General features: G+C 43.7%; 2 protein-coding genes across 4 annotated transcripts in view; one reads left to right on the forward strand and one right to left on the reverse strand.

Moving 5' to 3' along the window:
• Positions 1 to 13864, forward strand: part of SGPL1 (sphingosine-1-phosphate lyase 1) — a 22692-nt gene extending 8828 nt beyond the window's left edge. The window contains exons 4-14 of the mRNA XM_068125328.2: positions 2878 to 3025; positions 5845 to 5924; positions 6022 to 6150; positions 6268 to 6356; positions 6506 to 6614; positions 6687 to 6785; positions 7024 to 7170; positions 9930 to 10168; positions 12198 to 12344; positions 12845 to 12965; positions 13242 to 13864. Of these exons, the coding sequence (XP_067981429.2) occupies positions 2878 to 3025; positions 5845 to 5924; positions 6022 to 6150; positions 6268 to 6356; positions 6506 to 6614; positions 6687 to 6785; positions 7024 to 7170; positions 9930 to 10168; positions 12198 to 12344; positions 12845 to 12965; positions 13242 to 13415 (1482 nt within the window). The 3' untranslated portion in view covers positions 13416 to 13864. The remainder of the gene's footprint in view (positions 1 to 2877; positions 3026 to 5844; positions 5925 to 6021; positions 6151 to 6267; positions 6357 to 6505; positions 6615 to 6686; positions 6786 to 7023; positions 7171 to 9929; positions 10169 to 12197; positions 12345 to 12844; positions 12966 to 13241) is intronic.
• Positions 13865 to 14809: 945 nt separating this feature from the next.
• LOC137432971 (annexin A4) overlaps positions 14810 to 27336 on the reverse strand; it is a 184060-nt gene continuing 171533 nt past the window's right edge. For all 3 annotated transcript variants that reach the window (XM_078783800.1, XM_078783801.1, XM_078783802.1), the window contains 8 exons: positions 24243 to 24333; positions 23974 to 24053; positions 23801 to 23857; positions 21210 to 21303; positions 19023 to 19118; positions 15995 to 16053; positions 15761 to 15883; positions 14810 to 15127 (listed from right to left, as the gene is read on the reverse strand). In XM_078783800.1, coding sequence (XP_078639926.1) covers positions 15068 to 15127; positions 15761 to 15883; positions 15995 to 16053; positions 19023 to 19118; positions 21210 to 21303; positions 23801 to 23857; positions 23974 to 24053; positions 24243 to 24333 — 660 coding nt within the window. In that variant the 3' untranslated portion in view covers positions 14810 to 15067. The remainder of the gene's footprint in view (positions 15128 to 15760; positions 15884 to 15994; positions 16054 to 19022; positions 19119 to 21209; positions 21304 to 23800; positions 23858 to 23973; positions 24054 to 24242; positions 24334 to 27336) is intronic.

Consider the following 27336-nt stretch of genomic DNA (forward strand, 5'->3'; position numbering starts at 1 on the left):
AAAAATGCCAGGGGCATTGAAAAGGCCCCTTTATATGGTATGTGCACATGTGGGAAACTATAGAAAAGAAGGGACAATTCATAGCTTGTAGAAAATGCCAAACAATACAAAATAAGGGGCATTCAAAAAATCTCATGTGCATGCTGGACTACCCTTGTGTTCTTAGGAGGAACCAAGTAATGCTCGAGAAAATTTCATATAAAGGGGCGTCCTACATCTGGCAAATAAAATACATTAACGTCTTCATGCAGCTGCATGAATCAAATTGGTGCCCCTTTATATGAAATTTTCTGGAGCATTACTTGGTTCCTCCTCAGAACACAAGGGTAGTCCAGCATGCACACGAGATTTTTTTTTATTTATGTTCTTTCTTTTCTATACTTTGCCACATGGCGCATACCATATATAAAGGGGCCTTTTCTATGCCCCTGGCATTTTACCCAAGAATATTCTCTCCTGACCAAAGGAATGTAAAAAGATTTCTGTCACATGGCTACAACAAGGAAGATCTTGTACGGTTCTTCTTCAAAAGATGTTGTTAGTCTGGAAAAGATTGCCATCACTGTCTTCCTTGGACATGGGACCGACTGGTCATGCCATTAAATCAGAATGCCATCAGAACAATGGCGTAGGCAGTACCAATCCCAGAAAGTTGCGGCAAAAGGATGCTAATTTCACTGGGCATGTCGTCATTAACAGGAATGACACGGATATCTTTTTTTATTTTTAAGGCTCCGCTGCCGAATGTGCCCGAGCCATTATGTTTTCGGGTTGTCCTTTTCCCGTACGTCTGTATGTCCATGCGTGATGATTTGTTACCGTGGTAAGATGTGAACTGCTGAATTGATTTTTTTTTTTTTTTTTTTTTTACCAAACTTGGTACAAAAGTGTGTTAGGGCACTAAGGCGAACTGATATGATTTTTGGGTCAGATGTCAGATGTCATGTGACCTTTGGTAGAAGATTCTTGTTGCTGTGATAACATCTGAACCACTTATTCTGTGTGTATGTGTTTGTGTGTGTATGTCGGTGTGTGTGTCTATCTATTTAACAGTGTGTGACTGTCTACCTATCTGTATATTTGTCTATCCATCTGTGTGTCTATCAGTGTCTGCCTGTCTATCTATATAGCCATCTATCGATGTATCTGTCTGTCATATCTATTTCTGTGCACATCTGCCTATCTATTTGTATGTCTATTTATAGATGTGTCTGTGTGTATGTCTGTATGTCTGTCTAACTTATCTGTGTATATTTGTCTGTCTATCTTTCTATCTGTCTCTCTTTCTGACGGTCTGTCTCTGTTGTAAGCATGTTGTGGGGTGGGGGGGGGGGAAGGACTGGAAACTTTGCATGTGTTATCGACTGGGCATGGCGATTAAAAGTTGATCACGAAAACGTCATCGGTGACATGGTTTGGGAGCCATATTGGATTGAAAAGCTAACCCTATCCGATCAACACGAAACTTCGCAAACATGATCCCCCTACCCATGCATATGCAGAGTGTACATTTTTAGGGTCATATGTCACGTGGTTTGGCAGCCATATTATCTTGAAAGCCGATATTTAAAAACCCCCCTTCTCCGAAACGGCTTCACCGATCGATGTGAAACCTGTCATTGGTTAAAAATGTGATACTTGAGAACAGCTGAAGGGTTTTAAATCAAACTTGTTTATTTTTAGAACAGTGAACGAGGGCAGCTACCCGTTGTCACAGGCGTGGACTACGCGGAGACATATTGACGACAGTCGAATTGCTCTCGTTAAAATGTGATCTAATCCTCATGGTGGAGCTGTCACACACATGACCGTACAGATGGACGTGCAGCATAACACAAGACTCTTAGATGAGACAAACACAGCCACTGAGCTTGGGGGAAGTGCTGCCACTTCCTGGGGTACTCTGGGTATCAAAGATGTCACAAAAATGGCGCCGCTTTTCTCATCGCACTCAGTGGGGGCATTTCCTCCACCCCATGGATGCCAACCTATGGGGATTGTCCATGCTCTTAACCATATAAATGTTAAAATTCGAGCAAATAAGCAGCATGCACCATTTTAAAGTCTTTGGTATGATTCAGCCAGGGTTTGAACCGCCAACCTCCCAGACTCGGACCGGACGCTCTAACCATTACACCACCGAGTCTGCAATACTCCTAATTATGTTAAACATCTCCTTCAGCTGCTCCTCATGGCTTCCCCGGAATCAATCCGAGATTGTTACTGCATTACATCACGAATCGCTGTTACACTGAACCCTCTCTATAGCGACTTGTTAATTGTTTTGCACAATTTGTGCACAGACGCTTATTTTAAACTCTAATACACTGAAGCTTGGATATAGGATGCATTTGGTCCCCATCATCCACAATCCTTTACCTTCCAACTTGATAAACAGTTTACATATCTTCTGTGATACCAACCATTTTTTCTCTACTAGCCTTGTAGAGATGTCTACTAGATCAGCACGCAATGGCCTTGGCAGGGAAAAACCATTGGGGTGGTTTGGGATGGGGAGTTAAATTGCTACAACCGGCATCCCAGTCCCCCTGTCAAGTTTGGTTGTGATTGGATAGGTAACGACCGAATGTATCTCGGTCTGACAGACAGACAGACAGACACCAAATTGCATATTTTAGTATGATTGATGGAATCTTGGTTAACATTTCCAGGCAGGTTTTGTCTGCATGACTACTCACTGGGCCTTCGGTACTGGACCCAGGTCGAGGGATGACCTCAATCCATCTGGACCCCAACCTTTTTCCGTCGACACAGTTATTGAAGCAAGCGCAAAATGTCTTTCCAGTTGAGAATTAGTCTGGAGATAAAACTTAAGCTCCACTTCTTTCACGAGACCGCTCTTCCTCCTTCCCCCAGATCCAACGAAAGCTGAATGCAGTACTGGATGAAATGGCCAGTTCACTTTTCACTATCAAAGAAGGTTCTCATTATATGACCAAGCTCCCAGTTGAGAGTCTGAGCCATGAGGCAGTTATGGGCATGCTGAAAGAGTACAAGGCTATTGGTAAGGTCTAATTTGCTTATCTTTGCTCTGGTTTATTAAGTTGCTTTTGTTGAGGATCCACAGCTTTACAGCAAGGTACAGGGTCATTGTAGGTCAAAATTAATTTTGTTTGGAGTGTTTGTGATCCCAAATATAAAGCGAAATCAGTCATAAATCTTTCTCTTGGGGGCGATGTACGTAACCTTGCACGGGGGAAGGCCAAGGGCACTTTGTTGTACAGCTGTGGATCCTTAATTGATAGTAAATTGAGAGAAACAAGCGTTATAAGAGAAAGCAGGAAGGTATAAGAGTTTGTGAATAAATGGGAAGAAGAAGAGGAATGGAGTGGAAGTGGAATTTTGCAGCATTATTACAATAAACATTATTTTACTAATCAGGAATTACATAATTTTGTTATCTGTCATCCAATTTTTTTATACTTTTCATTTTTCGATAGATCTTCGGTACATATTCATGTGTTATGATGGAGGTTTTATGCGTTATTTTCAAGGTGGAGGTTGTCCATGATGACTTGAATCGCACAACTACTTTGAATTTTGTTTTTTAATAAGACAGGTGTCTTAAAAAAGAAACCACTGAAATTTAGGGTTTTAGTTGATAACGAAAATTCATAGTTCAGGGTTGGGGGGAGGACCACAATTCTCTCTGATGTAAACGTGTGGCAGAACATCGCAGTCGGTGGGAGGATGTATTACAAATCGAACTAAAACACCCAAATTTTGGGGGAATTAAGCCGTCTGTAATTCTGGGGGAATTAACCCTTCAGAGGGAATTAACCCATCCATTATTCTGGGGGAATTAATCCTTCTGAGGGAATTAACCCATCCGTCATTCTGGGGGAAGTAGCCTGCCCGTATTTCTGGGGGAATCGACCCGTCACTAATTCTGGGGGAATCGACCCGTCAGTAATTCTGGGGGAATCGACCCGTCAGTAATTCTGGGGGAATCGACCCGTCAGTAATTCTGGGGGAATCGACCCGTCAGTAATTCTGGGGGAATCGACCCGTCAGTAATTCTGGGGGAATCGACCCGTCAGTAATTCTGGGGGAATCGACCCGTCAGTAATTCTGGGGGAATCGACCCGTCAGTAATTCTGGGGGAATCGACCCGTCAGTAATTGTGGGGGAATCGACCCGTCAGTAATTGTGGGGGAATCGACCCGTCAGTAATTGTGGGGGAAGCGACCCGTCAGTAATTGTGGGGGAATCGACCCGTCAGTAATTGTGGGGGAATCGACCCGTCAGTAATTGTGGGGGAATCGACCCGTCAGTAATTCTGGGGGAATCGACCCGTCAGTAATTGTGGGGGAATCGACCCGTCAGTAATTGTGGGGGAATCGACCCGTCAGTAATTGTGGGGGAATCGACCCGTCAGTAATTGTGGGGGAATCGACCCGTCAGTAATTGTGGGGGAATCGACCCGTCAGTAATTGTGGGGGAATCGACCCGTCAGTAATTGTGGGGGAATCGACCCGTCAGTAATTCTGGGGGAATCGACCCGTCAGTAATTGTGGGGGAATCGACCCGTCAGTAATTCTGGGGGAATCGACCCGTCAGTAATTCTGGGGGAATCGACCCGTCAGTAATTCTGGGGGAATCGACCCGTCAGTAATTCTGGGGGAATCGACCCGTCAGTAATTCTGGGGGAATCGACCCTTCAGTAATTCTGGGGGAATCGACCCGTCAGTAATTCTGGGGGAATCGACGCGTCAGTAATTCTGGGGGAATCGACCCGTCAGTAATTCTGGGGGAATCGACCCTTCTGAGGGAATTAACCCACCCGTAATTATGGGGGAAGTAACCCACCCGTAATTATGGGGGAAGTAACCCACCCGTAATTATGGGGGAAGTACCCCCACCCGTAATTATGGGGGAAGTAATATATATAAAAAAAATAACCACCTTTGGAGGCCATTTTTCCCCGCAAGCGGGGGTTGGCCTTTTTCAGGGACCGTGGTTGTTGTTGTTTTTTGGTCCCCTTTTTGAAGCAAGCTATGGGGGAAGTAACCCACCCGTAATTATGGGGGAAGTAACCCACCCGTAATTATGGGGGAAGTAACCCACCCGTAATTCTGCGGGAAGTAACCCGCCGGTAATTCTGCGGGAAGTAACCCGCCGGTAATTCTGGGGGAAGTAACCCACCCGTAATTCTTGGGGAAGTAACCCACCCGTAATTCTGGGTGAATTAATCCATCCGTAATTCTGGGGGAATTATTGCCTTCCGTAAGGATGGATTCTTCACTCATAGGCAGAAAAAACTCCATGTCGAGGTTGGCTCCTATCAACCGTGTAACTGCTCACTTCGGCTCCATTTATCAAAACACGGTCCACGGGTTAGCAGCGGAGATAGAAAAGGTCCACACGGGCAGTTGTCAGCAAGAGATGATCTGCAAACAGAAGGAATCTCCAGACAGAATAGCTACTCGTTCTTATAAAAGAACTCCCGTGATATGATAGAGCAAAGATCAAAACGTTGGTGGTATTTGATCTGCATTGGCCAAGCAGACTGCAAATGTATGTGGGATGGAGTTGGTGAGGGGAGGGGAAAGGAGAGGGCGAATTGGGAAAGGATGGGTTAGAATTGATGAAGGAAGGGCATTAATGGCTGTCTGCATGCATTGGTGAAGGGAGGGGTATTTACGGCTCTGCACGTATTAGGGGCGATGGGTTGATTATAAATTGTGTCTTAACCCTTACGCGATGGTTTTGTCTCCGAATTTATGACATGTTGACCTGAAAGCAATAAAAGTACCTACCTGAGGTTCCCATGTTCAAGGTCCAAGTACAGTCATCACCAATGATGTGTGCATGTCTGCACAGATAATGACAGCTGGAAGAATGGACAGGTTTCAGGAACAGTTTACAGTGGAGAAGAAGAGCTCACGAAGCTATTGGTCAAGGTATGCATTCAAGAGCACTTTGTGCATAAACAAAAAGTCACTGGTGTAAATAAGATACCACAGTCCGATAAATCGGGGTTGTTGTTGCACCACACAGGTCTATGGGGAATTTGCATGGAGCAATCCGCTCCACCCAGATGTATTTCCTGGTGTAAGGAAAATGGAGGCTGAGATTGTGGCCATGTGTTGTGATCTCTTCCACGGAGGACCCGATTCGTGCGGCACTGTAAGCTCCACTATCCTCGGATTGACATTTGTTCGAATTTTCCTCACCAGGACCTCATTTGTCAAAGAGCCACGTCGCCAGCTGCATAATCGACATACTTCCATTTTATTCTCCTAGGTGACATCAGGAGGAACGGAGAGCATATTGATGGCTTGCAAAGCCTATCGTGACCTGGCTTACGAAAAAGGGATAAAACATCCTGAAATGTAAGTGTCGAGATTTCACGTCCCCATTTGCATCATACGGGAGTGACTGCGTGACGTGGTTGGACATTTAGAGGTTAGAGTGCAAACATGGTGTGATGAAATAAAGTTTAAATACCGTTTGGGTCACTCCCGTCCCGTCTGTTTGGTAGTGTTGCCCCTGTTAGTGCACACGCGGCGTTCGACAAGGCAGCGTCGTATTTCGGCATGCGTCTCGTGCACATTCCTCTCGATCCATGTACCATGAAGGTTGACGTCAAGGTAACGTTGCCGTTCTCAACTTCGGTTACCGGCCTGGCTCTTGCGGGTTCCTGACTTGTTTACCGTCCTCAGGCCATGCGACGCGCCATTTCCAAGAACACCGCCATGGTGGTGTGTTCGACCCCCCAATTTGCACATGGCATCATCGACCCTGTGGAAGAGGTTTCGAAGGTCTGTGGGTGCATTTCATCTCGTACCCATGACTACCTACTAATCCAAACTGAACCTCTTTTTGCCCTCCTGGTACCCACACATTGGTACCCACCCAAATACATGTTGTCAGTACCCACATGTTTACGAAAACAGCACATTCAAGTCCGATTATGGCACAATTGCCAAGCGTGTAGCAATAAAGCAGGAAAAGGTTATTTGACCCTTGACCCTCCATGTAGACGTGTCATTCCTGCAGCTGGCAATGCGTAGCGGTGTACCTCTGCACATGGACGCGTGTCTGGGTGGGTTTCTCATCGCCTTCATGGATGAAGCCGGTTTTCCTCTGCCGCCTCTCGATTTCCGGCTGCCAGGGGTTTGCAGCATTTCTGCAGATACTCACAAGGTGCGTTGCACACGGCACATACAGTCACGTGAAAAAGTAAGTATGTAAAGTTTTGACTTTTTCAACATATTTCAACATACAGCTATTTGATCTTCATTTCAACAATATTGATAGATAAACATGATATAATATAACAAATATCATGAAACATTTACATTTTGTAGTCCATTGTATAATTTAAATAAACATAAATGCAAATTTTGCACGTGGAAAAAGTAAGTACACGCTTGGCTCAAATAGGTGGTATTGCCCCCTTTGGCAGAAACAACCTCAAGTAGGCGTTTCTTATAACTGTCTACCAGTCTCTGACATCGACTGGGAGAAATTTTTGCCCACTCCTCCATGCAGAATTATTTCAACTGTGCGATGTTTGAGGGGTTTCTTGCATGCACAGCTCGTTTCAAATCCCCCCACAACATCTCGATGTGATTTAGATCCGGGATTTGACTTGGCCATTCCAGAACCCTCCATTTCTTTCTTTTCAGCCATTCCTTGGTGGATTTACTGGTATGTTTAGGGTCATTGTCATGTTGCAAGGTCCACCTTCGGTTGAGCTTCAACTTTCCGACAGATGGCCTCACATTATCCTCAAGCACCCTCTGGTATAATGAAGAATTCATATTGGATTCTATGATGGTGAGCTGCCCAGGCCCTGATGCAGCAAAGCTGCCCCAAACCATAATATTTCCACCACCATGCTTTACAGTTGGTATCAGGTTCTTGTGGTCAAATGCTGTCTTTGGTTTTCGCCAAACATGTCTCCTGGTACTGTGGCCAAATAGCTCTACCTTTGACTCATCTGTCCAGAGTACATTGTTCCAGAAGTGCTGGTCTTTGCCGAGGTGTTCATTGGCAAACGTTATTCTTGCCCTGATGTTCTTTCTGGACAGCAAAGGTTTCCTCCTGGCACACCTCCCATGTAGATCAAATTTGTGCAGCCTCTTTCTAATGGTAGACTCGTGCACTTTGACATCAACAGTGGCAAGAGCTACCTGTCGGTCCCGTGATGACATTCTGGGGTTCTTCGAGACTTCTTTCAGCATCTTGCGGTCTGCTCTCGGGCTGAACTTGTTGGGGCGGCCTGACCTGAACAAGTTGGCAGTTGTTTGGAATCTTCTCCACTTGTAGATGATCTTCCGGACAGTCGAATGATTGATTTCAAATTGTTTGGAGATCTTTTTAAATCCCTTCCCAGACTCGTAGACACCTATAACCTTCTTTCTGAAGGCCTCAGAGAGATCTTTTGATCTAGGCATAGTGACGCCGCACACTTCAACAACAAAGAGCAAACCAAACGAAATGTCTGAGGTTTAAATAAGACAGGTTCCTCCAAGATCCTCTCTAACGATGTTCTAATCATTTGCACCTGAGCTGGTGCACCTGATTCTAATTTTAGGTATTTGAAGTAGTGATAAATGTAGGGGTGTACTTACTTTTTACACATGGGAATTTTACATTTATGTTTGTTTAAATTATACAATGGACTACAAAATGTAAATGTTTCATGATATTTGTTATATTATATCACCGTTATCTATCAATATTGTTGAAATGAAGATCAAATAGCTGTATGTTGAAATATGTTGAAAAAGTCAAAACTTTACATGGGGTGTACTTACTTTTTCACGTGACTGTACACAGGTGTGCTCGACTTCTGCTAATTAGTGCATTTATGATTTTTTGCATCAACATGTATCGGTATTACAGGTTGGATTTAATTATTTAGTTATCTTTCTGACACAATGCCAGTAGCAGCTGTGTTGTGAGTAGTTTGCCAAATTTTGCAATTTCCTTTGGCTTTCCTGCTCGGTTCGTATTTGTGTGCATGTGTGCGGAATTTCAAATTCCTGTTTACCCTGCCTACGGTTCTGCCCTCTATACCCCGTTTTAATCGTCTCATTGTTCATACATTTATTTTTAAACTACCTGTACCATGTGTGCACGTGTTCAATTATTCATTTTCACTTTGCTTCCCTCCAATAATCACTGACACACTTGCGTGGACCTTGTGCGTTAGTCAGGTTCCCCTTGTTTTTTCGTTCAGAATTTTTGGAGATTAGCAAAACTATACATTTTTGGAATATTCAGAGCATGAGGAATCCAAAAATTAATGTTGGCATTTGTGAATTAATTTTGCCGAAAATGACACTCAGGACAGTGATGAAGATCTGTAAAAGCATATTCCTGAACGGTATAGACCTAGTAGATCCTGTGTATAGGACTTGTAGTTCAATCTGATACTAACAAGGCTGCTTTCTTGCTTTATAAACCCATACCTATAACTTCAAAGGACTTGCAATATCACAAATACAGTTATATCGCAAATATAAAGACAATGGTTTTAAATTACCTTTGTTTATTGCTTTTCTATAATCCTGAGCACTATTTTGAGGCCTTTATTGGATTCCTTGACCCAGAAAACATAGGATTAGCATATTTAATTAAGTTTCTAGGTTGACTAGAAGCCGAGACAGCGCAATATATGTATTTTATGGCGGCCATTTTGAAAATCCAAAATGGCGGCCATGCAGGTGTCTGTGCAAATGGCAACATTGATTTTCGGATTCTCCATGCTCTGATGATTCCAAAAATGTACAGGTTTGCTAATCTCCCAAAATTTTGAACGAAATTATATTTGTTAACATAGTGAACCTGACTAGTACTGGGCATGAATGCAAAGTGCCTCAATTGATTTGAATTGTGCTTGGAGGTAACAAAACGGAAACGCAACCACAAGTGCCTTTCTCCTTGTCCTTCAGTACGGCTATGCCCCGAAAGGTTCGTCCGTCCTACTGTTCAAGGAGCGTCGTCTCCGCCACTACCAGTTCTTCGTGGCGCCAGACTGGCAGGGCGGGATCTATGCGTCACCCTCCGTAGCGGGATCTCGTCCGGGAGGCATTGTCGCAGCCTGCTGGGCGGCACTGGTGACTACCGGTCGGAGTGGCTATGTTGAAGCAACACGCAGTGTGGTGGAAACGACGCGGGAAATAGAGAAAGGGTAAACGTTCTCAATTGCTTCGCAGGCCTCTCTCATTGATCTTGGGCTGCTCTTTGGTCATACCCAATTTAGTCTTCTTCTTCTCTCTTTTTTAAACAACTATTTCTAACTCCACATCTTGGAGTGCTGAAATGACATTTTCTCCTCATTCAATGTATTTCACCCTTGTCATGCTCAACGGTGGTGCTCATTGATCTTGTGAAGTCGGACAATCGAGTGAAGAGTCGGACAATCGAGGTTGAAACATTTTTTTGTTGAAGCAATAAGTTCTTCCCAGAATCGAACACTCCATAGCCGGTCTTCCTTTGTGGTTGTGAAACTGCGAACAAGTCGTGGCTGCGTAACATGGCTTCGATTGCAGTAATTAGTATTTCCGTCCAAAAAAAAATAAAAAAGGAGCGCATGTTCATTGATTAACACATCTCTGATATGGGAGGATATTGGCATCCCGATATTTCCTTTTGAAAAAGTTTTTTTTTTTTTTTTGTATACATAATCGAGGCTCGTGAAAGAGCTAACATTTATCACACAAACAAATCAAACAGACAAACAAACAAAGTGTATAAAAAGGGAGTGGTAGACAAGATGGGGAGAGAGGGGGAAGCACATAAACACAATATTTGTGAGGGACATCGGGAATGTGTGGGAGGGAGAGGGCTTGGGGGGAGGCGGCGTGGGAAGGGGGGGGGGGGAGGGGGTGGGAGACGTATAAACACAAGGACACCAAGGACGTCCAGGAAAGAAATTGGTATTTCAAAAAAGAGGATTTGGGGTGAAATTAGCAGGGGTAGAACAGATCAAGGTTTTGGATGGGGGAAGATAAGAGATGGTGGTGAACAGCTGTTTTAAAGACCTGGAGGGAGGAGTGGGATTGAAGGGAGTGAGGGAGTTTGTTCCAGAGGCGGGAGAAAAGAGGAATGAAGGAGTGAAGGTGAGCAGAGTCTTGATTTTGGCAGTTTAACCATAAGAGGGTTGCAGGCAGATCTTGTGCGACCTTTAGGAATATTTGGGGGACAGAGCCCAGAGAGAGCTGGAGGAGCAAGGTCGGAGAGGAGTCGGTAGAAGACAGAAAGACCACCAACCTGCCTGCGGTAAGTGAAAGGCCCTTGGAGTTAACTTCGTCACGGGAGATTCCAATGATTCTGAAAGCTTTGGTTTCAACAGCGTGAAGCCGAGCTAGGTGTGAGGCAGGAGCACCAGCCCAGAGGGGGGAACAGTATTCCATTGAGCTGCGGATGAAAGCCTTGTATGTGGTGAGGAGCTCAGGTGTGCCAAGGAAGGACTTCGCACGACGGAGGATGCCCAGTGGGCGACTGGCTTTGGAGGCCAGATTTGAAATGTGGTTTTCCCAGGAAAGATCATGGCAGATCGTGAGACCCAAAAGCTTGAGTGACAGAACTTCTTGGAGAGGATTATTCAGAAAGTGGATGGGAGGGTTGTCCAGTCGGTCTTTTCGGAGAGACATTGTAAGAGAGTGAGATTTGTCAGGATTGAAAGACATATTGAATGATTGAAAGAATATTGATAAACATCTAGTTTGATGACCTTTGCTATGGCGAAGGATTTCTGATTCCTCTGCACATCAACGAGGTGGCTGCGACTCAAACGACAATCGTTTTGGATCCTAAAACTACATTGACGGGACAATGGCCCGGTGACTCTTCCCATCCTCTTCTTTGTTGCTCTTTATGTTGCTTTGCGTGACGATAACATTACTCGGCACAAACTCGTGTTTTTTACTGTGAAAAGATGAACGTTCGAGTCAGATTACCACCCCTAACGAAGGTGACGTATTTCCGGCGCATGGTTCTCATTGTCATACTGCGCTCGTGTCGGGAAATACAAAATTAAATATTTATTTATTTGCCCAAGCCATACATGCTTGTGGGGATGGAAGGAACCGATGAATAATTAATGTTCGTCAGTATCACCCACGGGTCCCCAGCCTGAGCAAGCAAGGCCTAATCGGTTTCCGTGACCTTGTGAATCATTGCATTTCTCACTTTTTTTTCTTTCTTGCTTCCTGCAGCTTGCGGAAGATCCCTGGAATCTTTGTTTTTGGGGAGCCGTTGGTTTCTGTCATCGCTCTTGGCTCGAAAGACTTTGACATCTTCCGCCTGTCAAACGCACTACATGCTCGAGGGTGGAACCTCAACACACTGCAATTCCCATCCAGGTTGGAGCGCATGGAAGGCATGGCATGCAGCTGTTTGAACATGCTTCCTTCCCAGGATGCCCTCGTCATTAGAGGCCATCCATTTATTATGTACACAAATATGATGGCATAACCCCCACCCTCACCCCAAATGCTCCATACATGTTCCTGTCTTTTCCTTCCCTTGCTCCAGTCTCCAAACCTCTCCTTTCCCCAATTCTCCCACATTCCTTCTCTTCCTCTTACAATTTAAATTTTCTCATTTATTTCCCACACTCCCGCATCCCTCCCCTCAATACCTTCCCCACTCCACCCTCACCCCTTTGGCCCATTGGGCCGCATTTATTGATGTTGTGATTTTATCATGAATGAAGAAAGATTGTTCCAAAGTAACATTTTACTATCACAAGTTGAAAGGGACACAACATTGTAAATATTTTGGTCTAAAGCCGTCTAGTTTGCAAGGAAGGGAGAAACTCGTGTCCTCTCTCGATTTCTCCTTCCCATGTCCATTCTTGCAGCATCCATCTGTGCGTAACATGGTTGCATGCTCGCCTGCGTGTGGGGCCTCGCTTCTTGTGTGACGTGCGTGAATGCGTCGCTGAAATCATGAAGAATCCTGAAGCAAAAACCACTGGACAGGTACACTTCCACAGAAACATCTAACCCAATAATCACACTTACATTTCCACCACCACCACCATCATCATCATCCTCACCTTCCTCCCTCCCCTCTCCACCTCTTAACTGTACTGTATGAATAGACATTTTCTTAACCATCAACGATCGCACAAGATGCGTTCCAGTCCATCGCCATTAGAGATTGTGTAACAAGTTTGCAAAATTCTGTTATTTTGTTTTGTTTCATCAAGTTTGTCACCATCTAAACTGTCTTCCTCTCCTGTGTACATCCAACAGGGAGCCATTTATGGCATGGCACAAACCATCCCCGATCGCTCCCTTGTCACGGAGCTGTCGTATGGTTACCTCGATTGTTTGTACAACACAGACATTCCGTCAGACAAACGCACGCAGATAACTTCGGGGAGCAAAGCCTGCTCTTCTGAGTTTCAGAATGGGCTTGTCCACTGACACCAGGCTCTGGAGTGAATTATGTAGCAATTCCTCTTTTTATATCCCTAGTCCTACATTCGCCATTTTAGTTTTGCAGGACACCTTGTGTGGTAATGAAGTAAGTATTCCGGCAGGTCCGGTATTCCTTTGGATGTCGGACATTTTAAGCCTTGCCTGCTTGAGCTCGAATCACTGCTGTTTACGGTACTAATGAGGAGCCAATTGATCTCAACCTGAGTTTAAATGGTAAAAGGTGTACTTAGTTTGCTGCTTAAGATGCACATTTAATTTTTAGCACCTTGGTCCCTCCCTTTTTTTTATGATTCCCTCCCCCTCCCTGCACAATCTTGAGTGCACAGGTCTGAGCACATAATTGTTAAATGTTTAAAACTGTAATGATAAAGAAAGGCAGGTTTGTACCCTCCTTCCCTACAAAATGAAGGCAAAATAAAGATAATGCAACTGTACAGGTAGTTTAAGTTGTTCTTGGGGAAAGGACATGTGCATTCCGCTACGCTAAACTGCAGCTGTTTGGTACCACCTAGTCGAGAAAGTTGGTGGGCTGACGGGAAGAGGTATGCATGCTCGTCCCTCGGCTGTCGAGCCTGGGTTTTAATCCCGACTGAGCTATAATCTGTCATCCCAGTGTTTCACAGGCAGGGCGATTCATCAATGTGTATGCCATGCCTTGGTGCTACTACTACATGCAATGCTACTACATTTATTAATGTGTAGTACTGGTTGATTAAAAAAATAAATCAATGTGAGATTGATCGTTATTAATAACTAGCAGCGTACCTGCCCTACGGGTGATCTTGTTCCAAGCATGCAACATGTTCTTCTGACACATACCTTTATTTGGGCGGTGTATAGTCAATTGACAGCTCCCTCAATTGCTCCGGAAAAGAAAAACAAATAACCCGGATTACGTGCACAAAGCAAAAGCATGCCTACGCCTTATAATTCAAAACACTTCACTGCCCTGGGAAAACGTGGGGACAGGAATACTGTACATACTGTAAAGGGCGGGGACTTGTAATACCCCCTCCCACCCGGAGGTGGCGCTACACTACATATTTACATGGAAAATTTGCGTCCTTCATGAGTGCAAGATGACTGGTTATATATAGAGAGAGGCATTGCATCAGCGGCAGCCATGCCCGCAGAAAATGATGCAACCAACCAGCAGCCACAGGCTCCACACGAACCACCACCATTTATATTGACATTGCTTCAGTCCTTTCAAAGAATCGGAGCATTGGATAGTTCACATACAGTTACCAAGTTTTTGACATTCACAAACCCATGGATGTCATACCTGGAGGAGTGTGTGCCGAAGGCCTCATGTGAAATGTGTTTGTTCATCACTGAGAACACGATCGTACTTGTGTCACGAAACACGCAGTCGCAAGTTGTACCCATCGGTTGTTTTTATTTCGTTTGGATCCCGATGAAAACACAACAATGATGAATGAAAGCAGAAACTTGCTCCAGTATTTCCCAAAATCACAGGTTGTGTTAAACTGCCCACCTTGGTTGTAAATACTTTGCACAAACTATACTCTAAAATCAAAAGCCTGGTTCGGTAACACAGAGTTGCTTCACTTGATCCATTTTTATAAAGTCGGTTTGTATCCCACGAACACCATGCACTGTGGTGGAAAGTTCGTTCAGTCTTCACCTCCACATAGCCATAAAAGGAGTCTGGCAAAACTGCCGGATGAGTCGCCCTGAACAAACACACACAAACGTCGAATGATTTGTAACGTAGTGATATCCCATTATCATATTCAAATTGATCAAACCGGCAAAATTAGTAATAAATAAGCAAGTATTACCAATTACTCGATTACTCGTTTAAGCTCCCCCCTCCCCCTTCCCTAATCTTTGCATTTTTACCTCCGCCACCAAAGGAGGATGGAAGTTTTGTTTTCACCCCTGTTTGTCTGAACAAAATATCTCAAAAAGACGTGGACGGATTCGGACGAAATTTGGCAGAGATGTAGCGTATGTGACAAGGACGAAATGATTAGATTTTGGTGAAGATCCGGATCCGGCTTCTAGAATTCTTTAAGTGAATGTTCACCATTGGGAGATTGGGCCAAAAACGATACATAGCAGGATATCTCAAAACGTTGTGGACAGATTTGGACGAAACTTGGTGGACAGGTTGGGTGTCTGACAAGGACAAATAGATTCGATTTTGGTGAAGATCTGAAGATGGATTCGGATATGAGAATTATTTAATTATTTTAAGTGATTCTTCACCATTGAGTGACATGGCCAATCAGGCGGAGGATCTCTACTGAGTGCCGTTCTAGTCTCACCTTAATGGTAGGTATCAACGAAGCTAGTGTTCTCACCTCGATAAAGGAGTGCAGCGACTCTTCGTACTTGGCCTTGAACTCCTTACGCACGTCCAGCATGTCGACTTCGGCACGTGCCACCATAATGCGTGCCAGCGTTTGGTCATCTGTGCCCATGCCCTGCGATGTGCGTGGACATGAACATTCACCAAGCAGGGACTTGAGAATCTGCCCAAGTCATGGTCAAGATCAGTAGAGTTTGCATTGTGGGTTAGAGTTTGCGCTGCTCACCTTCATCGACTTGTAGAGTCGTTCGGCAAAGTATCCAGGCAAGTCGATAATGCATTTCACTGCAACAAAACGAGATTTGGTTTGTTCGGTGAGTTAAGATGAGTCAACATCAAATTCAGGTCATGGTTAAAGGTAAATATGGACACGGTAGGAAAGTGTGCACACCATTATTGTGTAAGATTACATGAGTGACGAGTCTCACGATGCCTACAATCACTTACTCTGGATCCAACAATGTCGACAATCGGTTGGGAGAACTGGAAAGCTCGTGTGCTATCGCTCGGCCAAAAATACATGCACAACAAGAAAGAGCAATCAGAGATTGCAAACCCTCGCCAGGATGTATTTTCAGTGGTTTTTAAGGCTTTTGTGTTAAAACAAATATGGCGGCCAAACCACGTGTCCGATGACGTCATCATTATTTTTTCCCCTCCACTAATTTATTCCTAGATTATGCTCAATAAATTTCATCTTGATCGCATGAAGTTTTGTACTTGTCGAATTATGATGTCATAATGGAGGCACCGATGACATCATTAACATATTTTATTCCCCATGGAGAGTTCTTTACAATGAGCCATGTCTCAATTTTTTCTATGCAGCGCTTTTAGAGATAGAGGTGCAAATGTTTTCGGTTTTTTCAAGATGGCGGCCGAACCACGTGACCGATGACGTCATTATTTTTTTTCTCCACCAATTTATGCCTACATGACGCTTAAGAAATTTCATCTTGATATGATGGTTATGTACTTGTCGAATTATGACGTCATAATGGACGCACCTATGACATCATCATTAACATATTTTATTCCCCATGGAGAGTTCTTTACAATGAGCCATGTCTCAACTTTTTCGATTCAGTGCTTTCGCAGATATAGAGGTGCAAAATCTTTCGTTTTTCCAAGATGGCGGCCGAACCACGTGACCTATGACGTCATAATTATTTTTCAAAATTATACAGGTGGAGTTGCATCTATGGTGAAAATTTCCTGTCAATCGGACCAACGGTTGCAGAGAAAATCATATTTATTCTGTGCGGACAAACAGACAAATGAAAAATCGCTCAGAGCGACACTTGGCAAAACAGAACAAAGTAGAATGGCACTCAGTAGAGCATCCTTTTGACCTGAAAAATAGTTGTTGGTTGAATTCAGTTGGCTGATATGAAAATCCTATTCAAATTTCAAATCAATCGGATGAAAATTGAGGATTTTAGAAATGTGAAAAAAGTGGTTGACCTTTGGCCTATGTTGACCTTTTTGCCTACGCTGATCTCAAAATAGTTAGTGGTTCAATTCAGTTGGCCGATGTGTAAATCCTATTCAAATTTCAAGTCAATCTGATTAAAATTGAGGATTTTAGATATTTGAAATTGTTGTTGACCTTTGGCCTATGTTGACCTTTTGGCTTATGCTGATCTCAAAAATAGTTGGTGGTTGAATTCATTTAGCTGAAATGGAAATCCTATTCAAATTTCAAGTCAATCGAATGAAAATTGAGGATTTTAGAAATATGAAAAAAAAGTGGTTGAGCTTTGGCCTATGTTGACCTTTTGACCGATGTTGATTTCAAAAATAGTTGGTGGTTGAATTCAGTATGCCGACATGTAAATTCGATTCAAATTTCAAGTCAATCGCATGAAAATTGAGGATTTTAGAAATTCGAAAAATGTGGTTGACCTTTGGCCTATGTTGACCTTTTGACCTCAAATACATATAGGATTTTGTCAGATCACGAACTCTACCATTTGGTGAAGTTTCATGAAGATCGGTTTAAAATTGTGACCTGTAGGCAAGTATAAGTGAGCGGACAGACAAACACACAAACCGGAGTGATCAACATACTTGCAAAAAAAAAAAAAATTCCCCAGGTAACAAACGGACTCAAATGCAATAAGCTGTCCTCAGGCGAGGGTAATTATGGCTGGCTTGCAGGGTCTTCCTTTAACCCCATCCTGGTTAAATTTCCAAAATCCAGGCTGATCTCGCACCTCAATTCTTTATTCCTCGCTTTTCCCGTATATGGAACTGCCTTTCAAAGGCCGCGCCATTGCATCCACGGCTGCACCACCATCCGCTCACCACTTCCTGCAATCTTTATACTCCCATTAACCCCACCTAACTCGATCTATACCAGTAATGGGCGCCCACAACCATCCTTAACCATGTTGTGGAATGCCGGCCGTAACTTTGATGGAGACCAGTAATGTCAGAGGGGCGGCTCGGCCTTATGGCCTGTACCCGACAGAGTTACAGGGAACGTCGTCAGCAAAGATGGCGTGGACTGACAGCGAGCAACCGAGAGGCGTTTCCACAAGCAAAGGGGGGACATCATCGGCAAAGACATTGTTGAAATCCCATTTTACACTTCACTGAATTTCCATGGGTTACTGTTTTCATTCCTGTCTCTGTTTTTCTGTTCGTTCGTTCACTTGCTTATTGTGTCCAACGGAAGCCCCACTCTCAGTTCATCATCTTTTCACGAATCGCTCCCTCTGGTCACTCAGTCCTCCGACTCTTCCCAGGTCCTGCAGGATGTAATAATCGTTCTTCCAGTAACCACCTCTTGGTTAAAATACCAAAATCCAGGCTTACTGCAGATCTCAACTCTTACATTCCTTGCTTCTTCCATATGTGGAACTGCCTTCCACTCTTCCTTCCAGGGGGTGCACCACCATCTAATTAATGTCACCCCTCCCCATCCTCACCCACAACTTTTATTACCCACATTAACCCTAACCCTAACTCGACCCTCTTCCTTGCAGGTTGCAGCTTCTCGTCCCCCTCCTGTCCGTTCATTCCCTTGCTTCGTATCCAAAAGTTGCCCAACTACCAGTCCATCCCCTCCACCATCTTGCTCTTCTATGAGCCTCGATATTTTAAAGAGAAAGAAAAAGAGTACGTTCGTACATGTCTCCGAACCCAAATGGCAACATAATTGTGATACATCGGCTTCCATGACACCCATATCGGTTCAAACAGGAACAAGTATATCGGATGTGTTACACGAAAGGCAAGATCATACCCACCCAGAGCCAGCAGGACATCTTCCAAGTGTCCTGACATCTCACTCTTGATGCTAACAATGATGTCCTTCCCAGCAATTTCATTGTACCTTGTAAACACTGTTGGAATAAAAACACAAAATAAATACAAATACTCCACCTGGCAAGAAAAGAATAATCAGTTGTGTGAAGCAATTTAACATTTTCACAAATCAGTCGGGTTCAGTGATGCCAGGGAGCAAACCCTCTGGTGATCTACTCAGAGGCAGGTTCAGGACTACGATGCGCTTCCATGCCCCGACTACTGTTTTCCCAGCAGATTCCAAGGCAGGAAGTTGGTCAGGGTGCCGGCAGTAACTCACCTACTCCACAAAATCCACCACAAAGGACTATTCAGTGAGAGATTAAATGGCCTGCATGCCTCAGCTTGATGCTGTGATACCAGTGTGAGGGCCGGAAACTCCAGTGCTCCTCTAGCCCAGGAGCATTAGCCAAAAATGAAGGGGAAGCCTAGAAGAAATTAGTAGAAAGCTGATTTTTTGCACAGAGCTCCAGAATGTCATGTGGATACCCACAGTACAAAGTCCCACGAGTCCCACCTTGTGGCATTTTCAAAATTCAAGATGTCCGCCGGTTAGATGGAAAATGCATAAATTGCGATAACTTCAGCCTAGAACCTCATAAAAGTATACTTTTTATGTCTAAATATATTTCTAATCGAGACTGATAGGCCTGTCGCCCCTGAGAAAGTGCTGAAAATGATATCTTGTGGATGCAAGGCGGGGTGTGGAAAACGATGCACTTGCTACAAGTCTGGTCTGGAGTGTACCCTCTTGTGTACTGTTTGTAATGGCCATAATTGCAAAAACTCTCGGGACATTGATTTAGAGGGTGATAACAGTGTTTAAGTCAGGAATAAGAAAAGTGACATTCAGTTAACACGGTACTGTCCAAAACACTAGAATCAGGTTGGGATGACTGGGATCAAAGAGTTGGTCTGCTTTTGTGTCGTATTGTAATTAAATGTCAAATCCCCATGTGTTGTTTACCTCTTGCAGGCCTTGTGGTCACAATGTGAAACATTTTGCATTAAATAAAATAATAGCAAATTAAACTTATCATGATTTTTATGTTTTTTTGCATTACAGCAGCGGCAATTTTGTCAGCCATCTTGGATTATATCTACATATCATTATCTGAGGTCACTGAAATATATTCTATTAAAATCCTAGTGTGCTAAAACATATATTTAGCCACGAAAAGTACACTTTTATGAGGTTCTAGGCAGAAGTTATTGATATTTATGAATTTTCCATCCAACCGGCAGCCATCTTGAATTTTGAAAACGCCACAAGGTGGGACTCGTGGGACTTTATATTGTGGGCATCCACATGGTATTCTGAAGCTCTGTGCAAAAAATCAGCTTTCTACTAATTTCTTCTAGGTCCTAACCTAATGCTCTCGGAGAACAAAGTGCGACGCGGCAGCACCAGCCCATAAGTATGGCGACCACATTTAATGGCGCTGCAGACATGAATCGGCCAATGAGGGACCTGGCCATATGGAATATTCCAAGATGACAACCGGCCTGGAGGCCAATGCAAGACCAGGCCGAAGGCTGATTGCACAAGTACTAAATATTGGAGGATTCGCATGATGATCTTTTTGTGAAAGCACCAGAATGAAAATGTGTCAGTTGCCATTGTTGAACGTTATATCTCAAGAGGTTGACCAGTTAATGGTTTCAGATCTCCAGCGTTCCTGAGCAGTAATGGAAGCTCCAACAACGGACGACTTTGAAAGACATTTTGATAATTAACCAGAAACGGACAACAATCAGAATGTCAGGTTGGAGGGCAGGAGAAAGAGTGTGAGCACATTCGTTATGTTCCCCTCTCACCTTGCGCGTTATCCCTCCATTTCCTTTCTACCTGTGTTTTGGGCTTCTAAGTGAAGTTGCAAGAAGGCACCTGCAATGATTGGCTACCAGAAAAATATTAATTGCTACCTGTCTTCCTCTTTCTGACATGGATGGATATTGAATCGTTCGTATCGTCATGTGATGTCCTCCAAGTTCTCTTGTGTCGATGTGAGGATGCAATGGAGGATCATGGTTTCTTTTCTTGTGCTGACACTTTATCATGCAAAATGTCTACCATCACTTGGTTTTTATGACATCAGGTTGGTTAGCTTCCAGCAATTGCTATTTACCACTTCGAAGATGAGGGTGACTCCGCACGCACAGGATTCGGAGGAAGCAGGTCTCGTCGGTTCCCCAGCTTGCCTCCCCTGCATCGTACAGCGCCTAAGAAGAAAACATCACTCGTGCTGCGAACCATGATGCCCTACGTCATGCCATTCCACCCATCATTGCCCTCCTTTGTAGGTACAGTAGTACCAACAAGCATTTACACCACAATTGCTTCAGATATGATGACCCCATGACAAAGTCGTGAATTTGGTGACACATCAATATGGCTGACAAATTGGAAAGCTTGTATAGATTTGTTAAAAGAGATAAATATTACCTGTTGTTCCTTTTCTGTAGCATTAGCTCCAGGGTTGGCTTAAACCTTACAGCCAGCGTCTTTATTTAAACGTAGGAGATCCAGGTGTTAAATGGTGTCCAGGTGTTAAATGGATAACATCACAGTTCGCAGTCAGTCGGAATTGTGTTGCTGACATCACTACAGTTTGCATAGGATCATATTATCTCTGTCACATAATCACCTACAGGATCTGATGACCTGTCCATCACCTGACCACTGATAGGCCGGATAACCTGTCCATCATCTGACCACTGATAGGCCGGATGACTGGTCCATCACCTGACCACTGATAGGCCGGATGACCTGTCCATCACCTGACCACCGATAGATCAGATGACCTGTCCATCACCTGACCACTGATAGACCGGATGACCTGTCCATCACCTGACCACCGATAGATCGGATGACCTGTCCATCACCTGACCACTGATACGCCGGATGACTGGTCCATCACCTGACCACTGATAGACCGGATGACTTGTCCATCACGTAACCACCGATGGACCGGATGACCTGTCCATCACCTGACCACCGATAGATCGGATGACCTGTCCATCACCTGACCACTGATACGCTGGATGACTGGTCCATCACCTGACCACTGATAGACCGGATGACGTCCATCATGTAACCACCGATAGACCGGATGACTGGTCCATCACCTGACCACCGATAGATCGGATGACCTGTCCATCACGTGACCACCGACAGACCGGATGTCCTGTCCGTCATCTGACCACCGATAGGATCGGTTCACCTGCTACCTGATCCCCAATAGGATCAGTTGACCTGTCACCTGACCCCCAATAGGATGGTAATTGACCTGACAGCACCACCCAATAGCTTCATATGACCTGCCACCTGACCAGTTTTGGACACGTACAAATTTGTTCAAACTGATATACCATTCTTTACTTATTATTTACGATGAGAAACACCTGTTCCCTATACGGGAGCATAATACTGTCTCCCTCTGGCAGGTGTCAGTAATGAACTTGCACTATACCATGGGTACAGTACAAAATTGCACCTCATCTCCTCGATGTATTGTAGTACCGTCTCCCACCACCACCGAGTGGCACTACACGGTACACATTTACATAGAGAATCTACATCCCTCCCACCCTACCGAACCCCCACAACTACAATTTATTTGTTAATGCCGAAAACCCTCCTGGGCATACGCCAAGTACAACAACCAAATTTAAATCTCATTCATCTAGCGGTTTAGGAGTGCATACCAGTCAAACAAACACACATACACATGCCAAATAATATGAAGGTGTAGTATGATAAGTATAATGTTTCATCGTCCTTGTTGTTGGAGAACGCTTATGGCTTGAGTCGCTACTGTAAATGCAGAATTTAAATGATGTGAGCACAAACCTAAAGCACGATAGTTGTGTGAGCAAAAACGTTTTATATTGAGGATCCTAATATCATCAAGAATGAAAAGAAAAAAAACACTATATATTGTACCATATTCACACTCCTATTAACGAAATGTATCAACAAATAAAACAAAATAACCAATTATTTGGATATATCAAATTGTCCATTTCTGTAAGATCTTAATCAATTAGCAATTAGCCTGGTGTTGGCTTAGCGGTTAGGGTGCCGGTTTGGGATCCTAGGATCCTGGGTTTGAATCCTGGTCAATCTCTGAATTAACACCAGGCAGGTTGACTCAGCCTGTCGTCCTTCTGAGGTCGGCAAATTGAGCACCAGTTCATGTGTGTCGCAAGAGGCGACTAACTGGGTTGGCGGCAGGAAGAGCATCCGGCCATAAAACATTGCTTCAAAAAGGGGACCACGGTGCCCGAAAAAGGCCAACCCCTTCTCTGCGGGGAAAAATGGCCTCTAAAGGTGCTTCAATCAAAGCTCAGGTCAATTGGATTAAAATTGATTATGTTTCAGATGAAAATTGATGATATTAGAAGTTTGACCTTGGGTTGACCTTTGACCTCAAAGTAGTTACTTTCCCAATTTAGTGACTCGATATGCAAATGCTGTTCAACTTTCAAGTCAATCAGATGAAAAATGACAATTTTCGAAATTTGACCTCAAGATGACCTTTGACCTCAAAATCAAGGGGCTTCTTCCTTATGACTAACTCTACAATTTGGTGAAGTTTCGTGAAGATCGGTTTAAAATTATGACCCGTAGGCAAGTACTGTACATGATATGCATTTGACGTCCCAAAGACAAAGATCCATGGCAAGAGGCACCCATCTTAAACGACGAATCAAATACCTGGGCATCCTCCTGTGCCAACGCATCATTCACCTGAGTACTCTCATCACGATTGCCCTGGAAAAAAAAAAACAGAGGAATATTGATGGAAAAAGTCACCAATGTGCAGCCAAATGATGATTCGAGACTATTCACAACATCGTGATCAGTGATAAAAATTATCGTTCACATACCGTCAGTAGAGACGTGAGCACCCGTTGGAAATGTCCTGCTGTCTCCGAGGTAACATCTTCCTCCAGAGAGGATCCATATTCTGTCCCCAAAGACAAATTGCATTCCAGTTCGCACAATGACTACATTCGATAAACCGTTGAATGTGCAGAAAAAAAAGATCAATGATAGAAAAAGTTTTTTTTTTTTTTTTTTTTAATTTGATGCAAGAATAAGACCACCTATCCAAACAATATCTGACATTACCTGCAGTGATTATACCGTTCCTCACCTTGAGTGTACGCTTCACAGATGTTCTTTATCTCTTGGTTACTACGCGAAGACAGTATCTCAATCAAGCATTTTTCGTCCGTGCCACCACCCTGGCAAACAAAGTCAGGATCCGTTATTAAGGTCCACTCCCTCCATCACCACCTTCATTTTGCATCATCAGAAACTTGTACAAGAGGGAGTCATAAATTTTTTCCCTTTGCAAAAAAATGTTTCTCACTCAAAAATCCAACTTCATCAGGACCACGGCTGGAGAACTTTGCGTCACTGGCTGGAAACTAGATTGCAAAAGACTTTCAGATGGGCCGCGTTTCGGTGGCACAAGAACGTTCCGTCATGGTTAAGGAAAAACCGACTCCAGCATTATAAATGATCCACAGCATCCAATAAAATGCAGTCATAAAATTACATGAAGCCAGTTTTTTATTAACTTGTGAAAACTTGAAATGGTGTCATCCCCTTAAGGGGTAATTTGTTACAAATGTCTTGATTTAACTGGACTCAGTGGAATTATTGTTGGAGCTTTTGCTCTTGAGTTCTGGAGGTCGGCGGCTTGAACCCGACCACGGCTTAGTCAAATCAAATTATTGACTGTTTCTTGAAACTCAGCATTTGGAGGATAGAGCACGGATAAACCCCATGGGTTGACGTTCAATTCGGGTGGGAACGGGAGATTTCTCATCTCGTTGACTGCAGAGAGAAGACCAAGTAAGAACTTGGTACTTGAGTCCGGTCTTGAGACTTGGTCTAGTCCGGAGCTTTACGATCCCTTCCTTTTCATCTTTGTTTCTTTATTTCTTCAACTCTTACATGGATTTCCTCAACTCTTACATGGATTTCCTCAACTCTTACTTAGACTTCCTCAACTCTCACTTGGACTTCCTCAACTCTTACTTGGACTTCCTCAACTCTTACTTGGATTTCCTCAACTATTACTTGGATTTCCTCAACTCTTACTTGGACTTCATCAACTCTTACTTGGACTTCCTCAACTCTTACTTGGACTTCCTCAACTCTTACTTGGACTTCCTCAACTCTTACTTGGACTTCCTCAACTCTTACTTGGACTTCCTCAACTCTTACTTGGACTTCCTCAACTCTTACTTGGACTTCCTCAACTCTTACTTGGATTTCCTCAACTCTTACTTGGACTTCCTTAACTCTTACTTGGATTTCCTCAATTCTTACTTAAACTTCCTCAACTCTTACATGGATTTCCTCAACTCTTACTTGGACTTCCTCAACTCTTACTTGGACTTCCTCAACTCTTACTTGGACTTCCTCAACTCTTACATGGATTTCCTCAACTCTTACTTGGAACCAACTCTTACTTGAAGTTTGAAGTTGGAACTTGGAACCAGAACTTGGAGTGGCATCACTGGTACCCAAAGTGCCCTGAGAAGTTTCATCAATACACAAAATGTCACTGGCTGTGTTTGCCTCGTCTAGTCTGATGTCTGTCTGCATGGGCACGTGTGATTCATGTGACAGGTTTTCCATAAACCTTCGAGCAATTATTGGCTTTGTTGAAGGTAGAGGGGAAATTTACATCAGCAACCAAAAATCCAACCAAAAATAACCGTATAGTCATTTGATTTTCCAACTGAAAATTCTTCCAAATTCAGAACAAACTGAGTAGCCAGAGAGCAGGGCCTCCGCTAGGTATGTGGGGGGGGGGGGGGGGGGGGGCGGCTCTCTGAGAAAACCTCGAGCGAGAGGCCCGTCCTTCCGGAGGACCAATCGAATGATGATTATTTATGATTTATGACAAAAATTCATTGCACACACAACTGACGTCCTGCGAGTACTTCCGCTATCTGGAGGAAGTGCTGTAAATTCGAGGTTGAAGCCGGAAAAACAAAATAACCAATTTTCTTTTTCAGTTTCAACTTTGAATTTACAGGACTTCTCCTCTCGGTATACAACAACACAACAACATGCATTTTAAGGCCATTTTCCCTGCTAGAGCGGGGGTTAGCCTTGCGTCCCCATGACAATCTTCTCCATTTTGCCCTATTTTCTGCATCTCTCCTTGTTAACCCCCTTTCCCACATTTCTTCTTCCACCATCTTTAGCCAAGTCTTTCTCGGTCTTCCCCGTCTTCTACTTCCTTCTACATTCATTTCCATCACTCTTCTCAACCAGTCACTTTCATCCTTCCTCAACACATGACCAAACCATCTCAACCTGTTCCTCTTCACAGCATCAATCACAGGCTCGATTCCCATCATCTTTCGCAATTCATCATTTGTCTTCCTCTCCCCCAATGACACCCCGCACAACCACCGAACCATCCGCACCTCCACCCTTTCCAGCCTTCGTTGCTGCTCTACGTTCATTACCCATGTCTCGCTCCCATAAATCATAACACTTCTCACACATGCAGCATACACCTTTCCCTTTCCTTAAAATGGCCATATCTCAATTATTATTCAACCTAGAAAGGTGGTTTTGGTGTCTAACCCTAGGTTTTAGGGCCCAATGAATCCAATTGAATCAATAAAATTACCATCAGTTAATTATTTATTGACAAGTCCAAGATGGCATCCCAAGGTGACATCCTGATCCACTAAAATGGCTCTGTCGAATAGTAGTCAACCTAGAGAGATATTTTCAGTGTGTATACCTAGGTTTAAGGCACCCAGGAAATCATCAAAATTACTTAAATAAGCACAAAGTAATCAGGTAATCCAGTAAGCCAGGTTTACCAGCCCATTAGGCATTTGTTGTCTTATACAGTTAGTCGCTATTCATCGTCATCCTACGACTCGCCAGCTAATGAACCAAGTGTGTGTTTCAGATTGGAGATAAGAGTGTAATGTGTCGACACCACTGCCACCTGTGACTCCAGTCCACAGTATTCAGTGATCATTACAAACAAAGGTTTGTACAAAGCTTGAGAGGTTATGGTAAGGGACAGACTATTTTATATTGGGGAGGGGGGGGGGGGGGGACTGAAAAATCTGACAAACAATTTATTTTCATCTCAAAAGGAATAAGTATATTATTTGGTACATGTATGCATAAACAAAATCCATATTTTCTAGACATTTCCAAAAGAAATGTACACTTGTTTTGCTCCAGACAGTCTCTTG

The sequence above is a fragment of the Myxine glutinosa genome, chromosome 8 (genome assembly GCF_964187855.1).
Source record: "Myxine glutinosa chromosome 8, kmMyxGlut1.1, whole genome shotgun sequence".
NCBI lineage: Eukaryota > Metazoa > Chordata > Myxini > Myxiniformes > Myxinidae > Myxine > Myxine glutinosa.